General features: G+C 36.6%; 1 protein-coding gene across 9 annotated transcripts in view; it reads right to left on the bottom strand.

Annotated features, from left to right (window-relative positions):
• Nucleotides 1–16,821, bottom strand: part of LOC131078102 (uncharacterized) — a 181,196-nt gene that overhangs the window by 142,868 nt on the left and 21,507 nt on the right. For 5 of the 9 annotated variants that reach the window (XM_058015760.2, XM_058015758.2, XM_058015761.2 and 2 more), the window contains one exon: nt 11,135–11,255. The exons of the other annotated variants lie outside the window; for them this stretch is intronic. In XM_058015760.2, coding sequence (XP_057871743.2) covers nt 11,135–11,213 — 79 coding nt within the window. In that variant the 5' untranslated portion in view covers nt 11,214–11,255. The remainder of the gene's footprint in view (nt 1–11,134; nt 11,256–16,821) is intronic. 9 annotated transcript variants of the gene reach the window in all.

Below are 16,821 nucleotides of genomic sequence, written 5' to 3' on the forward strand. Positions count from 1 at the left end.
TGACTACAATAGAAGGACATTTGTTTAATTTCCCAAAATTAAATCTGAAGTATTTAGTTAGTTTAAGAAGTTTATGGCTCTTGTTGAGAATAAGACTTGTAGAAAGATTAAGTGTTTAAGGACTGATTGACAATGGTGGTAAGTTTTGCTCGGAAGATTTTTATAGGTTTTCTAAGGACCAAGGGATTGAGAGGCATAAGACAACTCCATAAACCCTTTAGCTAAATGTTGTTGTGGATAGGATGAATAGGACGTTAATGGAAAGGGCTAGAAGTATGCTCAATGGTGTTGGCCTTGAACAAAAATTTTGCACTAAACCTATAGAAACTATCTGCTATCTAGTTGACAGAGCTCCTACATCAGCAATTGTCGATAAGACACCTATTGAGGTGTGGTCAGGACAGAAGCCTTCTATGAGATATTTCAAAGTATTTGGTTGCAAAGCTTATGCTCATGTTCCGAGTGAAAAAAGGTCAACTTGGAGAATAACGCAATGAAGTGTATCTTTATCCACTATGGTATTGCTATAGAAGGACACGGATTTTGGGATCCTGAGATAGAGAAAGTTCTCTATAGAAAAAGTGTTATTTTCAAAGAGATGAAACTGTTGCAGCCAAAGAAGGAGGAGAAAGAGTATAAGGAGGTAGTTTCGATTCCTTCTACCCTTGAGAGAGAAGAACTACAAGCTCCTAATGGACCTAATAATGAGGAGAGCTCTACAAATCTAAAAGTTCAGAAGAAGATGATGTACCTCAACCTTAGCCTAGAAGAGGTCTACGAGAATCAAGCGACTATCGGATAGGTTTGGATATTCATTGTTAGATTCTAGTTGTATTTTTGCTTTGATTACTAACATTGATGAGCCCAGGATTGTTAGAGAGGCTATGGTTAGGAGTGATGCAGATTCTAAAATGGAAGCCATGAACAATGAGATGGCATCTTTGAAGAAGAATAATACTTAGCATCTAGTATCTTTGGCAGTGTTAAGAAGCATAATGTAATGTCCCCTTCCTAGCCTGTTGAATTGGTGGACCATTAGCCTTTCAGTTTGGTTCTCATAGGCTAATGACTCAAGGTCAAAGAAATTTGGAGGCATCATGTCCAGTAGTTTGCCAATATTTCATGTTTAGTTGAGCTTCCACCATCATTATGAGCATAATGCCCTTTTTTGGAATGATTTTGGGTTAGCCTTTCAATAAATATTTTTAGTAAGTCTATTTTGAGCACTAACTAAACCAACTAGCAAAGTTACTATATTTAGTATTGTCAATGGATTTAATTTTGAGCATTATCTCAGCATTTCACATTGTTGAAATAGTAGCTAGCTCGGATAACTATCTATTGTATTTTAATGTTGTCAATGGCAATTAAAATACACATGTATTATCTATTATGTAAATCGAATTTAGGGTTGGGCCCAAATACATGTAACTTGTAATTATGTCTTGTTTGGGCAAGACCTATATATAACGTAACTTGTGGATAGGACAAGCCCTATAAATGTAACTTGAAATTTGGTCTGACCCTAATTGGGCGATGTAACTTGTGGTCCTATATTGAATGTAACTTGTAGATAGGGTAGGCCCAATATATATTTTGAGCGATTATGTAATTGGGTTGGGCCCAAACTCATGTAGTGTGTGGTAAAGGCAATCAAGCAATAACGTCTTAATAGATCAAGACCTATTTGGACGATATACCTAATACTATTATTAAATTAACAAGGCAGGCTAATTTGAGACTTGACACCACAAGTCAAGTATATAAGCAAGTCATTTGCACAGCATAATGAATCAATTTATATACAAGCCAAATCATTCTTAAGGCTGTCAACACATGTAATCTACTCTCCAACATTTGGCGATCTCTCTCTCTCGCCAAATCATTCTTAAGGCTGTCAACACATGTAATCTGCTCTCCAACATTTGGCGATCTCTCTCTCTCTCTCTCTCTCTCTCTCTCTCTCTCTCTCTCTCTCTCTCTCGTGCGAACTTGCTCCTCATCCATTGTGTGAAGGCTGGCTGTTAGGTGATGCTATCAAGATCTTGTGAAGCTAATGAAGACTTGCCTTGAGCGAATTTGATGCTGATGATAAGGGTTGCAATCTCCATTATCATATAAAGAGGAATTCAGATCTGCTATCTTGATGGTTGAACAACAATATGAGATAAGCACACTTGCCTTGTAATTGCCTACATTTGAGATAATACACATTGTACTTTGTGGCTGGGTTTTTCACCTCCACGAGGGAGGTTTTCCCAGGGTATTGGTGTGTCTTGTTTTGTGTTTTTATTGTTGTTATTGTTCTGTTATAGCCTGATTATTTAAGATTAACATCTGATTGCTTAAAATTAACACACATAGTCCATTGGTTTTAAATAAAATAACAATATATTATTATTTAATAAAAAATTAATGATTTAACTTTATCATTAATTTAATTTATATGATAAAGGGACTATATGGGTCAGTTATAAACTAAAAGATGATTTATTTTAAATGAATGGTGCCTTTCTATATTTGGATGCTACATTGTGTTAGTTTTAGTGATCAGATTTAAGTAAACTCAGAAATTAACTTAAATGTAAACACACAAGAGACACAAAACACAATATAACCTAGGAAAACCTCCCTCTTGGAGGAAAAAACCCAGCATCAAAGATCCAGATCAAAACCCTTTAGTATGAGCAAATTACAATTACAATAAGCATCATATCACTTATCTGATAAGACTCCCAATCTAGGGCAGTGCTTTGTCAATATGAATTCCTTTATGTGCAGACCCTAATCTGAAGATGCACAGGCAGGGTTCTGTCTGTAAGGTAGATGATTGTCACAGCCTGATATCACCAAACAAATCTGCCAATAAGTCTGCTACCTGAAGATACACAAATCCGAACTTGAATGGAGCTTGACATGCACAGTATTTAGCACATATGTGAAGGAGATCGACAGCCTGGTCTGGCATACAAATTCGCCCAGCTGTTATGAAGCAATTCGTTGATTTTCTGAAGACCAATTTGCTGAAGAAGAGCAGAGAGGATATTCGCAAGGGCAGAATATTTGATTGCTAGAAATGGGTGATTGAATGTATATATCTGATTGCCATGATTGAGACTTGTTATATACAAGACTCAATCCTCTTACATAGGTCGGCCTAGCATTATTAGGCCAACTTCATATTATTTTCCTTTTGACAAGTTTGGCGCCCAAATCAAGTTACATTTTCCAATTGGGCCTAACCCAATAATTTGATTACAAGTTGTATAAATAATTGCATATCACACGTTTCATTTGGGGCTGGACTCAATTACAAGTTACATTATGAGTCTCCCTTACATTTAACTTAATCACAAGTTACATGGTGTGATTTTGGGCCTAGTCCAATAGTAATTTAATTGCACAAGTTATAAACCAAATTTGAATTGCATTTACACAACATTTAAATTTGAAACATAATCCGAGCTAGCTATAATTTCAACACATTGGAAGATTAAAAATTTAAAAGTGACTTTTATTAAATTTAAAGAAAAAAGTGGAGAGTCGATTTTTCTAAGAGAGTTATAAAACAGTTTTTGTGGAGCTCATTTCTTATGTTAAGTTTGATATTTGATATTGTCATTTCTTCTAGATGAGATTTCCCTTCTTTGATTTATGAGGACAATACCCCTTGCAAGCAACATTCTTCATGTTATTGAGAGACATAATTTGGAGAATTTTTTGGTGTTTTCATTTATGGAACACCATTGAGCTGATTAAGGATTCCATTGTTCAGTTTTATTGAAGTTTCATTGCAAAATCTGATTGAGAGAGATCGATATTGAGGAGATTTTTGTTGTTCTTGTTTCTTTCAAGCTAGTTGTACTCTCATATGTTGGTCATACCTCTTTGTGGTTGACCATACTCTATTTATTGGGCATTAGGGTTTGAGTTAAGAGCTACCAATTGGAGGTGATTTGGATCTGTTCTATCTTGCTTATTCCTTGTGTGGTTTTGGTAGAGTTTATGGAGATTGGAGTGCACTTTTGGCACATCCAGATTGCATATTTTGTGAACAGCTCAAGCTTTATCATTGTTTCATTTTTTGGGTATATTTGAAATAGATACCTAATGTCATTTAATGACCTGGGTCGCTCATAGTTTTTAGAAATATTGTCTATTCAAATCAGAAATATTTCAGAATTTTGTAGAATTTTTGAGTTATTAGATTGTTGCAATTACTTCTATTACCTACATTTTATTTTCCAATTCAAAACTATTGTAAAAAACTTTTTAAAACAAAAAAAATCGAAGACAAAACAAGGCAGCATATTACAATGGTATCAATGCAGTGAATCCTACCATCCTGGAGGGTACAATATGACAAAATAGTAATATGTTAGGTTGGCAATGATTGCCATATCCATGGCATTATCACAGAAACAGAACTGGTCTGAATTTAAGTGTAGAGGACCAAAGGTCGACACAATATAGAAAATATGGGTGAGAGGAATGCCAGAGATCCAAAAGGCACAACATCAAAGTTAGCATTCAAAGTTATTAACAAAAATAATGGCTCAACAAATGGGGATACATGCTAGTGCAAACAATGCCAATAGTGGAGGTAATAATGGAGACAACAATGGAAGCAATGATGGAGGGAAAAATGGCCGAGGAGAGAACTCAGTTCATGGTGGTAATCCAAATCAGCAAACTAAAACCATCAACCCAAGGCCTCTTATGCCTACCTTTTCACCTAAGATACCAGCACTAGCAGATAATGTGCCTTAGCTAACTAATTTCCAGGATCAGTTCAAACATGATTTGGAGAGTGAGGTCCTAAGTTGCAGCTGCTATATTATTAAGGCACTATATTGACGTCACAATGAAGCACAGACCCTGCACTAGTGATAGAGCATAGAACTATGACTTGCAGAAGAAGCTGAGGAAATGTACTGTTCCTTATTACGATGATACAGGGAAGACTTCAGCTAGTGCTTGGGTTCAGAAGGTAGACACCTACTTCCAACTCAATCCTATGCTAGAAGAAGAGGTTATTAAGTATGTGGCAATAAATCTTTCTGGCATTGCACATGAGTGGTGGCATCATGGGATGATCACCATGAAACATGATAGGATTACTTCTTATGCAGATTTTATAGAGAGATTAATTTGAAAGATTTGATAAGGAGGAATCCAGAGCTGCATTTCAAAGAGTTGGCACAACTAAAGCAATGGAGTTCAGTTGATACATATATTGGAAATTTTCAAAGACTTGTAATGTTAGTCACTGATATTTCAGAAAGAAGAGTCATTGACAGATTTATTGAGAGGTTGGATTAAGGCTCTCAATCCACCTACCTTACAAAAGGCCATCAAAAAGGCTAGAGACATGGAGGCTTCTACTTCTATAAGCAAATTTCAGTCTAAGGGATTCCCTCATAAGAAGGACCACGACAAGAAACAGCTCCAAAGGGAATCACATCAGCCATGGAATGATTCGAACAAGTTGGATAGTGAGCAGTTGAATGACCTCTCATATAAGTGCAGTATGAAAGCAAAAGCTAAGCAGTTGGAGTATTTTTCAACTAAGGAATCTGCATCAGAAAAATCAGATAAGTAATTTCATTTAGAGAGTAGTGAAGAGGAAAACACATCAGAAGAAGAGTCCAAGGATGATTGGACCATAGCACCACTCAATATTGCACAAAGGGCAATAACATTCAAGGTGAGAGGTGCAATATAGGAGCAGCAAGTAGTTGTTTTAAATGATTCAAGAGCTACACATAATTTTATTGATGGGAGGTTTGTAGCTAAGAGAGGATTGCAAACTAAAGATCACAATGGATTTCAAGAGACCATAGCTAACGGGTATCAGCTTTCTTGTACTCATAAGATCTCTAGTATGAGTATACAATTGGATGATTATGAGCTGAAAGATAAATTCCTTTGGTTGGCACGGTGGGCAATGATGTTAATTCTTGGTATGACATGGATGTGATCACTGGTAGAGCTCTCTTAAGAGGATGGAGGGGCAAATTAGACCTGATCAGGTAGAGTGGGCAGAAAAGTATCTCATCATGCCAACAGTTCCTACAATTTTAGACCAGCAAAAGAACACTTACCATTCAGATGTTCAAAGCTTGCCATCCAAGCATAGTAAGGTGTTTGGGAGTATCCCTCATGGAGTTCCACCTGAGAGGGGAATAGAGCATGTCATTCAGCTGGAGGAGGGAGCCAAACCTGTAATCACTAATTATCAACATCCTAAAGGCAAAAGGATGAAATCGAAAAGGCAATTCAGTAATTACTAGAGATGGGGCACATAAGAACCAACAAGAGTCCATTCGCATTAGCAATAGTTTTAGTGAAGAAAAAAGATGCAACAATGCGGCTGTGTATTCATTCTAGGGCCTTGAATCCTAGGATAGACGAGTTGATTGATGAGTTGCATGAGGCTCAACACCTTTCTAAGATAGATTTGAGATCAGGGTATCATCAGATTCAAATGAGGAAAGAGGATATTGAGAAGACTGCTTTCAGGTGCCACTTTGAGCATTTCAAGTTTTTGGTAATAACCTTTGGATTGACAAATGCTTCGGCCACTTTTTAGAGTTGTATGAGTCAAGTGCTCAGAAAACAACTGAGGAAAATTGTTTTGATATTTTTCAATGACATCCAAATTTTCAATAAGACTTGGGAGGAGCATATGCAGCATTTTGAGGAGGTATAAAGCATCTTAGAGAGTGAGTCTCTGTATGCTATGTATGCTAGGAGTCTAACTGTGACTTCGGGATGACAAAACTTCTTTATCTTAGTCACATCATTGGTGAAGAGGGAATGAGAATTGATCCTGAGAAGATCAAGGCTATTGTTAAATGGCCTACTCCTACAAATCTCACGCAGCTCAAGGGATTTTTTGGTCTCTGCAAATTCTACAAGAGGTTTGTTAGAGACTTTTCATAGACTACAACTCCAGTTACAGATTTGACTAAGGGAGCCTTTGAGTTGTCCGATTCAACACAGAAGTATTTTAAGCACTTCAACAATGTCTAGTTTTGGCAATACCTAATTTTACCAAACCTTTTGAGTTGGAGTGTGATTCTTAAGAGAGGGGATAGAAGCAGTTTTGATGCAAGAGAAGCACTCCATCACATTTGTGAGCAGAAAATTAAGAGGTGTGGAGAGAAGCTAGTCCGATTATGATAAAGAGATGTTGGCCATAATGCATGCCTTGGCCAAATTCAGAACATACCTAGGTGGGGGTAATTTTATCATCAAAACAGACCACAACAGCATCAAATACTTCATGAACCAAACGGATCTCAATGATAGGCAACAAAAGTAGGTCACCAAATTGCAAGCAAGTGATTTTGACATTGTTTACATCAAGGAGAGAAAAAGATATAGTTGTTGATGCACTTTCTAAGAGGCCTTACATACGTTCTTTGATGGATATTTCTACTGATTAGAGAGAATTAATTGCAGCAGAATATGCCAAAAATTCATGGGCAGCAGGAGTTACAGAGGACACAATTCATAATGACAAGTTCAAGGTGACTAATGAGTTGATCATATATAAGGAGAAAATTTATGTGGTGCCTTTTTCACAACTTAAGGTGAAGACAATGAGAACTTTCCATGATGCACCTACAGCTGGTCACCCGGATTTCGTCAAGACCTACAGGCAGATCTGAGAGAGGTTTACTTGAAAAGGGCTTAAAAATGAAGTCCTCAAGTATGTTAAAGAGTGTCCCACTTGCCAGCAGAATAAGAATGAGCACCATTATCCCACTGGTATACTTCAGCCCCTACTCATTTGTAATGAAAAATGGGAATGTATCTCTATGGATTTTATCACAAGGTTGCGTAAAATACAAGGCAAAGATTGTATTTATGTGGTGGTTCATAGGTTAACTAAATTTGGACACATCTTTTCTATTTCAGTGACTTATACAAAAGCACAGGTAGCTGATTTGGTTTTCAAGGAGATGTTTAGATTGCATGGGATGCCCAAGAGTATGGTGACTGAAAGAGACAGCATGTTACTAAGTATCTTTTGGTATGACCTCTTCAGTTTGAGTGGAACTAAGCTCACTCCTAGTACAAGCTAGATAATCCTCAATCAAGTAACTCATTTGAGTTTGATGACGTGTTCTTTGTTCCTAGTCTCAAAAATATTACTTTCAATTTATATAATGGAGGATAAGATAAATGCTATAGAATTCAAGAATTAACAAGTTCTTAATAGACCAAAAGGATTCAGTTTAGACATTGGACAAGTAATAGGTGTTAGATAAGGAAATCTATATATGTTATAGGGTGAATCGGTTCATGATCTAGTTCATAACAATGGCAATTTGTGTGAGTTATGGCAAAAGATGATAGGGCATCTACATCACAATGCATTATCTATTTTGAGGAAGATTCTCACAGGGGTTCCAAAGTTCAACATTGACCAACAAAGAGTATGTAGAGGATACACACTTAGCAAGAATGTCAAAGTTTCTTTCCCAAGCAATGAGCATAGGTCTAAGGAGAATTTAGACTTGAAGCATTCAAATCTGTGTGGACCAATGTTAGTTGGATCAATTGTGGGAAGCATGTTTATGTTTCCTTCATTGATGACTTCTCTCGTGAGACATGGATCTTCTTAAAGATGAAAGATGAAATCAAACAAGGAAGAAGACCAAGGTCTTGAGATTAGACAATGGGGGAGAGCATACCTCCAAGGAATTTGAAGGTTTTTGCAAGAAAGTAGGGGTAAAAGGGAGCTTACAGTTAGATACAACACACAAAATGGGCTTGCAAAGCAAAAGAATCAATCCATTATAGAGGCTGTTAAGACCCTGATTCATCAATTGGACTTCCAATGTTTCTTTGGGCAAAAGCATGTCTTACAATAGTGCATATACTATATCCAGAACAAGTGTCCTCACAGCATCCTGGAGTACAAGACACTAGAAGAGGCATCCAATAGTGTGAAGCCAAAAGTGAGTGATCTCTACATCTTTGTTTGTCTAGTTTATATACATATACTTGTAGAGAGGAAGACAAAGTTGGAACCTTCCAACAAGAAGGGTATATTTGCAGGTTATAGTGAGACTTCAACATCCTACAAGATATTTGTTCCAGGGCAGAGAAATGTACTACTCAGTAGAGGTGTTAAGTTTGAGAAAGGCTTTGCATCCAAAAAGACTCATGAGATCTTTCCAATGACAGACGATGAGTAGGCAACTCCGAAGTTTGAGCCTAGGACTTCAAAGACACCAATGGCTTCCAGTTCAAGACAATAGCCTTCAGATGAGGAGGGGAGAGACTTCAACCCCTTCCAATTCTATCAGAAGAGCACGATGGTTCACACAAACATTAAGGGATGCTCAAGAGAATGTTGAGGCTCCTAGGAGCACATTTAGGGAAAGAAAGCCTCCAAAGAAGTTTTCTAACAAGCATTGATGAGTAACATCACAAAAACTTTTAGTTTTTAGGAGCAGCAGATCAGCAAGTATAGATTGGTGTAAAATTACTTCCTCATTAAGAGAGACAGCTATTTTGTTTTTTCTCAAATAGGAACTTCCCTACAAAGGTTTAGTGTCAATGTGTTTGAAACTTAAAGTGGTTCAAGTCAATCTATCTTGCATTTCACTTTATTGATTAAAATGAAAGTCTTTTATTTAGCTAAATAAGTCAAAATAAAATGTAGATAAATATTTTGACTTGTCTTCCATCTCATCCTTGTAAGTGAGGTGGATGCTTTTGTAAGTAAAGCTGATTTTTAAAAGACTTGATTTTTAGCTAAATTAATATATAAAAATAGAAGCATGATAGAGAGATTTTACCATACTGAATAGAGTAAATTTCCACACAGCTGTGAGTAATATTAGTTACTTTGTAAGATTTTTGAAAGAATCAAAGATTATTTGAAGGCGTAAATATCTGTGCACGGTTACATATTTGAAGAATTCAACTATCGTGTGATTGATTGAATGTTTTCTAACATCAGGAAATTAGTCACCAGGCTTTGAAATTTTTCTTCAATATGCTTGTTACTATACTTAATAATTGAATACATATGAATTGGAGCTTTACATTCATGGGGCATAATGAGATTTTCCTCGAGAAATATAAATCCTTAAGAAAGTATGGAGTTCTTCAATCACAACCCAGGAAGACCGTGCTATATTACAAAAGGACCATAGCAAACAGGTAACAGGGAATTTGGTTATCAAAAAAAATTTGGCCATGCCCAAGGCTGCTCCAATCATGCCAGAAATACAGAGATCAAAGTATGCTCACATATTTATGAAAGATAGGAAATTCCCTTTACATGCTACGCTACTTGCAAGTTAAATAGTCCGTAGCCTGGTAATGTCAATATATCAACACGTTTGTTTGTTTTGGCAGTAACCAGTCATATCAGTTGAGAGTCTCTGATTACTGTTCCTATAGTCAACCAGGTATTCCAACCTCCTGGCCAGAGTAAGATCCTTAAATCTAGCCCTGTCATTTTTCTGGACATTCCATATTCCAGCTCTCATCTCACTTCTACATCTCCCTAAGATCCCATCGCTACAGAGGACACACAATATTTGCACCAATAGAATTCAATTTTTGTAGTCCCATAAATAGGCTACTATAATGCCGCAGTCCCATCAACTCAAAACCTCTGCAATTTTATATTTTAAATGCTTTGTTTCAGGTGGATACATCAAATGCTTCTATGGAAACAGTAGTCAATAATATGTCTCAACTCTCATTCTCAAATTATACACGTCCAGCAGTAATGGTGGTAGCTAAATCATGAAAAGGCTGCTCTTTTACAATTTTTTTCCCACATCCCCTCGTATCTGAGTTTAAGGTTATATATTAACAGATGTAGTTACATATTATATCTTTTCATCTGCCACTTAATCAGATTTTGATTATTATATCCCATCATACTCGGGCTACTATGTTACTTAAGTGAATGATATATGGGTCAACTTCAACAAGTTGTCCTTAATACTGCATTATATCTTGAATTCTGGCCTGTCAAAAAAATCCCATACACAATATCCAAAACTGCAAAATGTCTAGATGCCTGAAAATTTCAACATGTTCAAACATGTACAGACCTGTAGAGAATACATGAAAATGAAGACAGATAAAAGGATACTCTCAATACTCTGTTGTGAGTTGTTCAACTTGGTAAGCTTATCTGCCAATATTTGTCCATTGAAAGCACCACCGTTCATCCCTCCTAATTAGAAGTCACCCTCAGTTTGCATTCAAAAATTCTGCACCAATATAGATTAAAATCATGAAAGAGCTATCACGATTCCACTGGAGTGGAAAATTAATAAAATAACATGTCTGGATTTTCAAAACTATGTATAGATTGATGCATAACATGAGGACTAGAATATACATTATTAAGAGATTAAAATAGCCAGCTCAAAAAAATGCTTTCATACCTCAAATATTCAGTGTCATATGGCAGGTTACAGTATGGAAAAGGTTAAAATTTAGTCATTAAATTACTCTAAACCAATGAAACACAACCCCAAATTTCAAAATGAAATCCACACACTGCTTAAACAGTGAAAACTGGATTTTATACAGGAAACCATCTTAATGACTTTGTGCTATACTTGAGATATAGCTGACCATTATGGTGTTGGCCTACAGCATGATGCATAGCCAAAGTGACATACAGATACTAGGGTAAAGCAATTCATACTGTAGTATATCCACCTACAACCACTGTGGGGGTCAGACTGAAACTGCCAGCCTTTGATGCTTCTCCACCAATTGATGATTCTCTCTATCAACAATAGGTAGACAATTTTGTAAATCTTATATCCACTTGACTTAAGATCTATCTTGTTGCTAGGCATTCTTGAATTTTGAGCTATCCAGATAAACAAACTCTGATTGGGCTCATTTAATTGATACTAAGCACTCAACTACTGGCTATACATTTGCTTGGACTTCTAGAGTTGCTTCATGGCAAAGAAAGTTTCACCATGCTCATGTGTTAACTTCCACTAAAGCATAGAATAAAAGACAGTTCTGACTCTGGGTTGTGAGCTTGTGCAGTTACCCAGAATTTTGTTTGATTTACGAATAGCTCCAACTACACCTACACCACTTCATTGTGAGTGAAAAAACCTAGTTTACAATGCAAGAGCCAAAAGCATCAAGTTTCATAAACACTACATTCCACAATTGGTCAACATGAGGATATTTCTCTTCATCAAATTCATCAATGATAAATTTGACAGTTTGTTTCTCTTTATCAAGTGCTACTCAAGAGCAGATTGCTGACATAATGGCTAAATTTATTGCTTTTATTCCTTTTGTAAAATTTTCAGAGAAGTTTGCAGTTTCTCTGGCTTAGCCATTGACAGGAGTCAATAAATGTATTGTGAAATCAATCATCAAATATAACTACAGTTATAACCACCATCAATTGCTTAATAATCAGAACAGCCATGAATCTTTTTCTTTGTAAACCTTACGTTATTAGTGTACATTATGCACATCAGTAGAGTGCATAATGATGCATCTCATTTTTCAGATACCAAGGGATGTTGTTGAATCTGTCAAGGCTACTGCAGTGCTCATTAAGATATGTTGGTTACAAATAGGTACACCAAGTCACCTTCAAATGTAAAGTTGCAGTGCCAATTTGCACGTTGATATCTCTGCTCAAGAAGTGAAGAAGATGACTTAAATACTTCCCTAACTATAAAATATACCCTTTGACCTGATATAGTGTAGAAGATATATTTATGGATGAGTAATGTGTAGTGGAATTGTCTCGTACAAAACAAATTCAAGCCTAACTAATTCAGAACTTTTCCTTTGTTGTATCGGTGATATGTTGTAATAATAATAAACTACATGATGTCTTTAACTGTTAGCAGGCCAAATGGAGTTCATTGCAAGGCAAAATATGAAGGATGCAGTTGGTTGGCATGGGGGCATTTGTCTCATTTTCACTAACCTCATGAATCATGGCAGCAATTGCAGCTTCAAGTTTGGTGAGACCATAAATTATGGTAGCTGCATTTATTCTTGGCTTGGAGTTATGTTGGGGATGGGAAGGGGCTTGGGAGGGCCCACTGAACCTGAGAGATGTGATAACAGTCTATTAATTAAAATGTCTGAAATTGATAAGCAGTTGGAAAGAAGTTACTCGAATGGTATGGGATAGAAGGGTTGACAGGATGATTACAACTAGAGCCATGTAAAAAGAACCAGAAGATTGGACACACGTTCTTTAAGAATGTAAATTCTTGTTGGTTGGGATCTTGATGTCACATGATAGAGAACATGATGGCAGCCTCCTATTCACTCACAACAAACTAGATAATGCCTATGTTGTTCGACCTCTTCCGTTCAGCAAAATATCAAGAATTGAGTCATTCAACTGAGTTACTGTTGTTCAGAGGACCAAGTATTTGACATATTTTTGCAAGAAGGATGAGATACAATTCATCCAAAGTCTGTTATTCTTTAGTACATTTATAATAAGCAAAGAAAAGATTTAGAAAATTAGTTAGCAAAATATTTTTTATTTTTTTTACTTTGAATCAGTTAGCAGATTATTTTGTACCATGACATAAGAAATTTATATTTTGCAAATATAATCAAATTGGCTAATACTTCTAGAAAATTTTAAGAAATAGAAAAGCCAATTTTGATTTACTCCACTCATACACATTTTTTTCAGACTCTTTTTTTCTATACATTATGCACAAGGCAAAATATACCCCCAAAAAGTTCTATTCATAATCCCTTTAAAACTATTATCATGCTTCTTAATGAATTTATATGGTTTGATGTCAAAAGCAAATCATAGCTATTCTGATGAGGTCTTATAAAATAATGTTGGGTCATTTATGCATGATGCATTGGCTTTGTAGACTATCAAAAAAACAATGGAATTGAACAAGAATATCCCACATCACCTTTTTTCCAAACATATCCATCCTTTGTCCCTTTCACACTTTCAAATAAAAATGAATATTAAAAATCCAAAATAAATGTGATATGAGGGAAGCTGACCCTCTCATACACTGATAAATCAATAATTCCATTTGGTATTCTATAACAGTTGCCCAGTTTTCTCATTTTTTCTTCGACAAGAAAAAAAATATTCAAAAAGGGTTTCAATGAAAAAATTTGGTGCTAACAGATCGCAAGAATCTGTTTTTCTGGTACTCTCATGTCCACCTAATGATGTTGTCATCAACAATAGCTTTACTTAAAAAGTCTGCAACCCTGTCAGTGTCACTTTATTCATGGGATAATTGACCTCTATCATATTTTCCATGACTTCTAGTATGCTCATGAGGATGCACTCCATTTTCCATCTCGCTTGATGGATATATCTTCCTTTTCTTGTCCCTTTGACCAAAATGATTTGAATTACCATATTGGGGTTATTTTCCATAGATAGATTTGAAGACTCATTCTCAAGAGCTAAATTATACCCTAATATGACTTTGTCCGATTATGGGCTTAAACCTTATTATATTTTTAATACCCAAAAAATAGTGGTCTAGTATAATCTCTATTCATTCCTACTATATTTTCTCTCACAGGTGTTCTTGGCAAGTCCATTAAAATTTAGTAAAGTCTTTCCATATTTGTCAAACCACATCCAATTGTCCAAGGAGTTGAACTTAATCAGCTAAAGCATTGAATTCTCATTGTGGAGACCAAAGTTCAAATCCTAAAGGGACATTTAACATAGAATTATATGTTGTGACTCTTGGTATTCCATAATTGGCTTCTAGTGTGGAGGTGGTTTCCACATAAGTAGATTTCTATGTAGTGACTCTGGCTCTTCCATATGTGGTTTCTAATGCGGTTGCTCAAAAGGAGCTGGTCTAAGTTTCATTGTTAAGCTCGCAAGAGTTTATTTTCGTCTCATGTTGATTCTCATATGAGCAGAACATTTCTCAATGATAGCAATAAAAAAAAACATCCAATTAAAGAGGATTCAATGTAAATCCTAGTCATGCTTCAAACTTCAGCCTATTGCTCTAACTAGGATGTGTGCTAACCTTTTATGTATCTTTAAATATTCTTTTACTTTTTAATATTTTATCTTTTTGTAGATTCTAAATAACAAATCATTACTGGAAAATCAAGAGAATCCTGTTTGATTTGCTTGTCACTCCACTGATACTTTATTAGTGTAAAATTTGGGGCAGCAGGATGTCAAATCAAAAATAGAAACAGGTGGAAAGAATTGAGAAACATTTAATCATAAGCAACCTCAACAGTCCGAGTCCGAGTCAGGCCAAACGAGTCCCAGGGGCTCGGACTCGGACTCGGCCGAGTCTGGAGAGTAAACTCGCCAGACTCGCCGAGTTGGCGATTTTGGCTCAAAATCGCCAGACTCGCCGAGTCCTGAGCCCCAGACTCGGCTACTGGCTGGGTTAATAAAATGACAAAAAAAAACATTTTAAAAAGTTTTTTTAAAAAGTAATAAGTTTTTTTGGAAGGGCGAAATTTGACATTTTGGTCTCTCCGTCAGGATTATTTTATGGAATATAACATTTAAGTATAAGTGACATTCTTATACTTTAAGTTATATTCCATATATACTGTCAGGATGTTTGAGAGTGGTTTCGGGCCTCCAGGAGTTATATTGCAAAATCTAGTTTTTGGAGGATTCTTCAGTTTTCCAGACTTAGTCAAATTTCAGGATCAGGACATTCCAGACTTAGCCAAATTTCAGGGCATTTGAAGATCAGGATGACATTCCAGACTTTATCACTCACCAACTTGACCTAGCTTGGACCTTCAAGAATGATACTCACCAAGCAAGACCCAATTAGCAACAAGTGCAAAACCAGGCCCTAAGGAAGACTCTCAAAGAAACCCTAATTCAGACTTGTAATAAGTTTTTTTGGCCTCGCGGGGCGCTGCCCCTCGACCTCGCCCTGTATCGCGACAGGAAGCGCGCAAGGGGCGCTGCCCCTTGACCCCACCTTGGGGGCGCTGCCCCCAAACCCCCGTCGAAAAATATGGGGGAAACTGTGTCGATAGAAGTAGAGAAAATTTAACCTCCGAGTCTGACATTGATTGGATCGACCAGGTAGATATAGAGGTTGAGACTGTAGCCATGGCAGAGGAGGAGCGGAGAGCACGAGCACAGACAGGAGATTCAGAGGCAGATAGTGACACGGATGTTCCTAATGTTGGTGAGCATGGCAGGTGTCACGGGGAGCGGCTATGGCAGTCGAATCATCCAGGAACTACCTTAGACGCCTTCGCAGGGGGCTGGGGCCGGATGGTGCAGGCTCCTCTGAGCCATAGACTTGTAGTTGTATTTACCTTTGGTATTTGTATGAAACATTTGATGATGATCATATGATGACATGGATTTTTTATTCCATGAGTTTTGTAATATTGTATACATTTGACAATATTTATATATCTATGTTTGTTATTTTCTTCAGCTACAATTTGCGTTTATGCTTATGTGATTGATGTATACTTGTGTATGTAATCAAATGAGCCGAGTTTGATGATGTTATTGTGTCTTTAAGGTGTATTCAATAAAGGGTGCATGAAACAAGTTTTAAATCTTAAAAAATCTCTAAATTTTTTGAGTTTTTCACTTTCCCGAGTCCAGCCGAGTCTGGAGCCGAGTCTGACGCCGAGTCCCGAGTCCGAGTCCGATTTGGCCTTGCTGAGTCCGAGCCGAGTCCGAGTTTCGTTTCTTTGCTCAACACTAAGACTTTAGTTCCCTATGAGATTTTATTAGCCAAAGCAGGAACTTTCTCTTTGGAAGCATTAGTGATGGCCCAGTTTTTAATCTACTAAAAAAAGTTCAAAGTA

The sequence above is a fragment of the Cryptomeria japonica genome, chromosome 9, assembly GCF_030272615.1.
Source record: "Cryptomeria japonica chromosome 9, Sugi_1.0, whole genome shotgun sequence".
In the NCBI taxonomy this organism is placed as follows: Eukaryota; Viridiplantae; Streptophyta; class Pinopsida; order Cupressales; family Cupressaceae; genus Cryptomeria; species Cryptomeria japonica.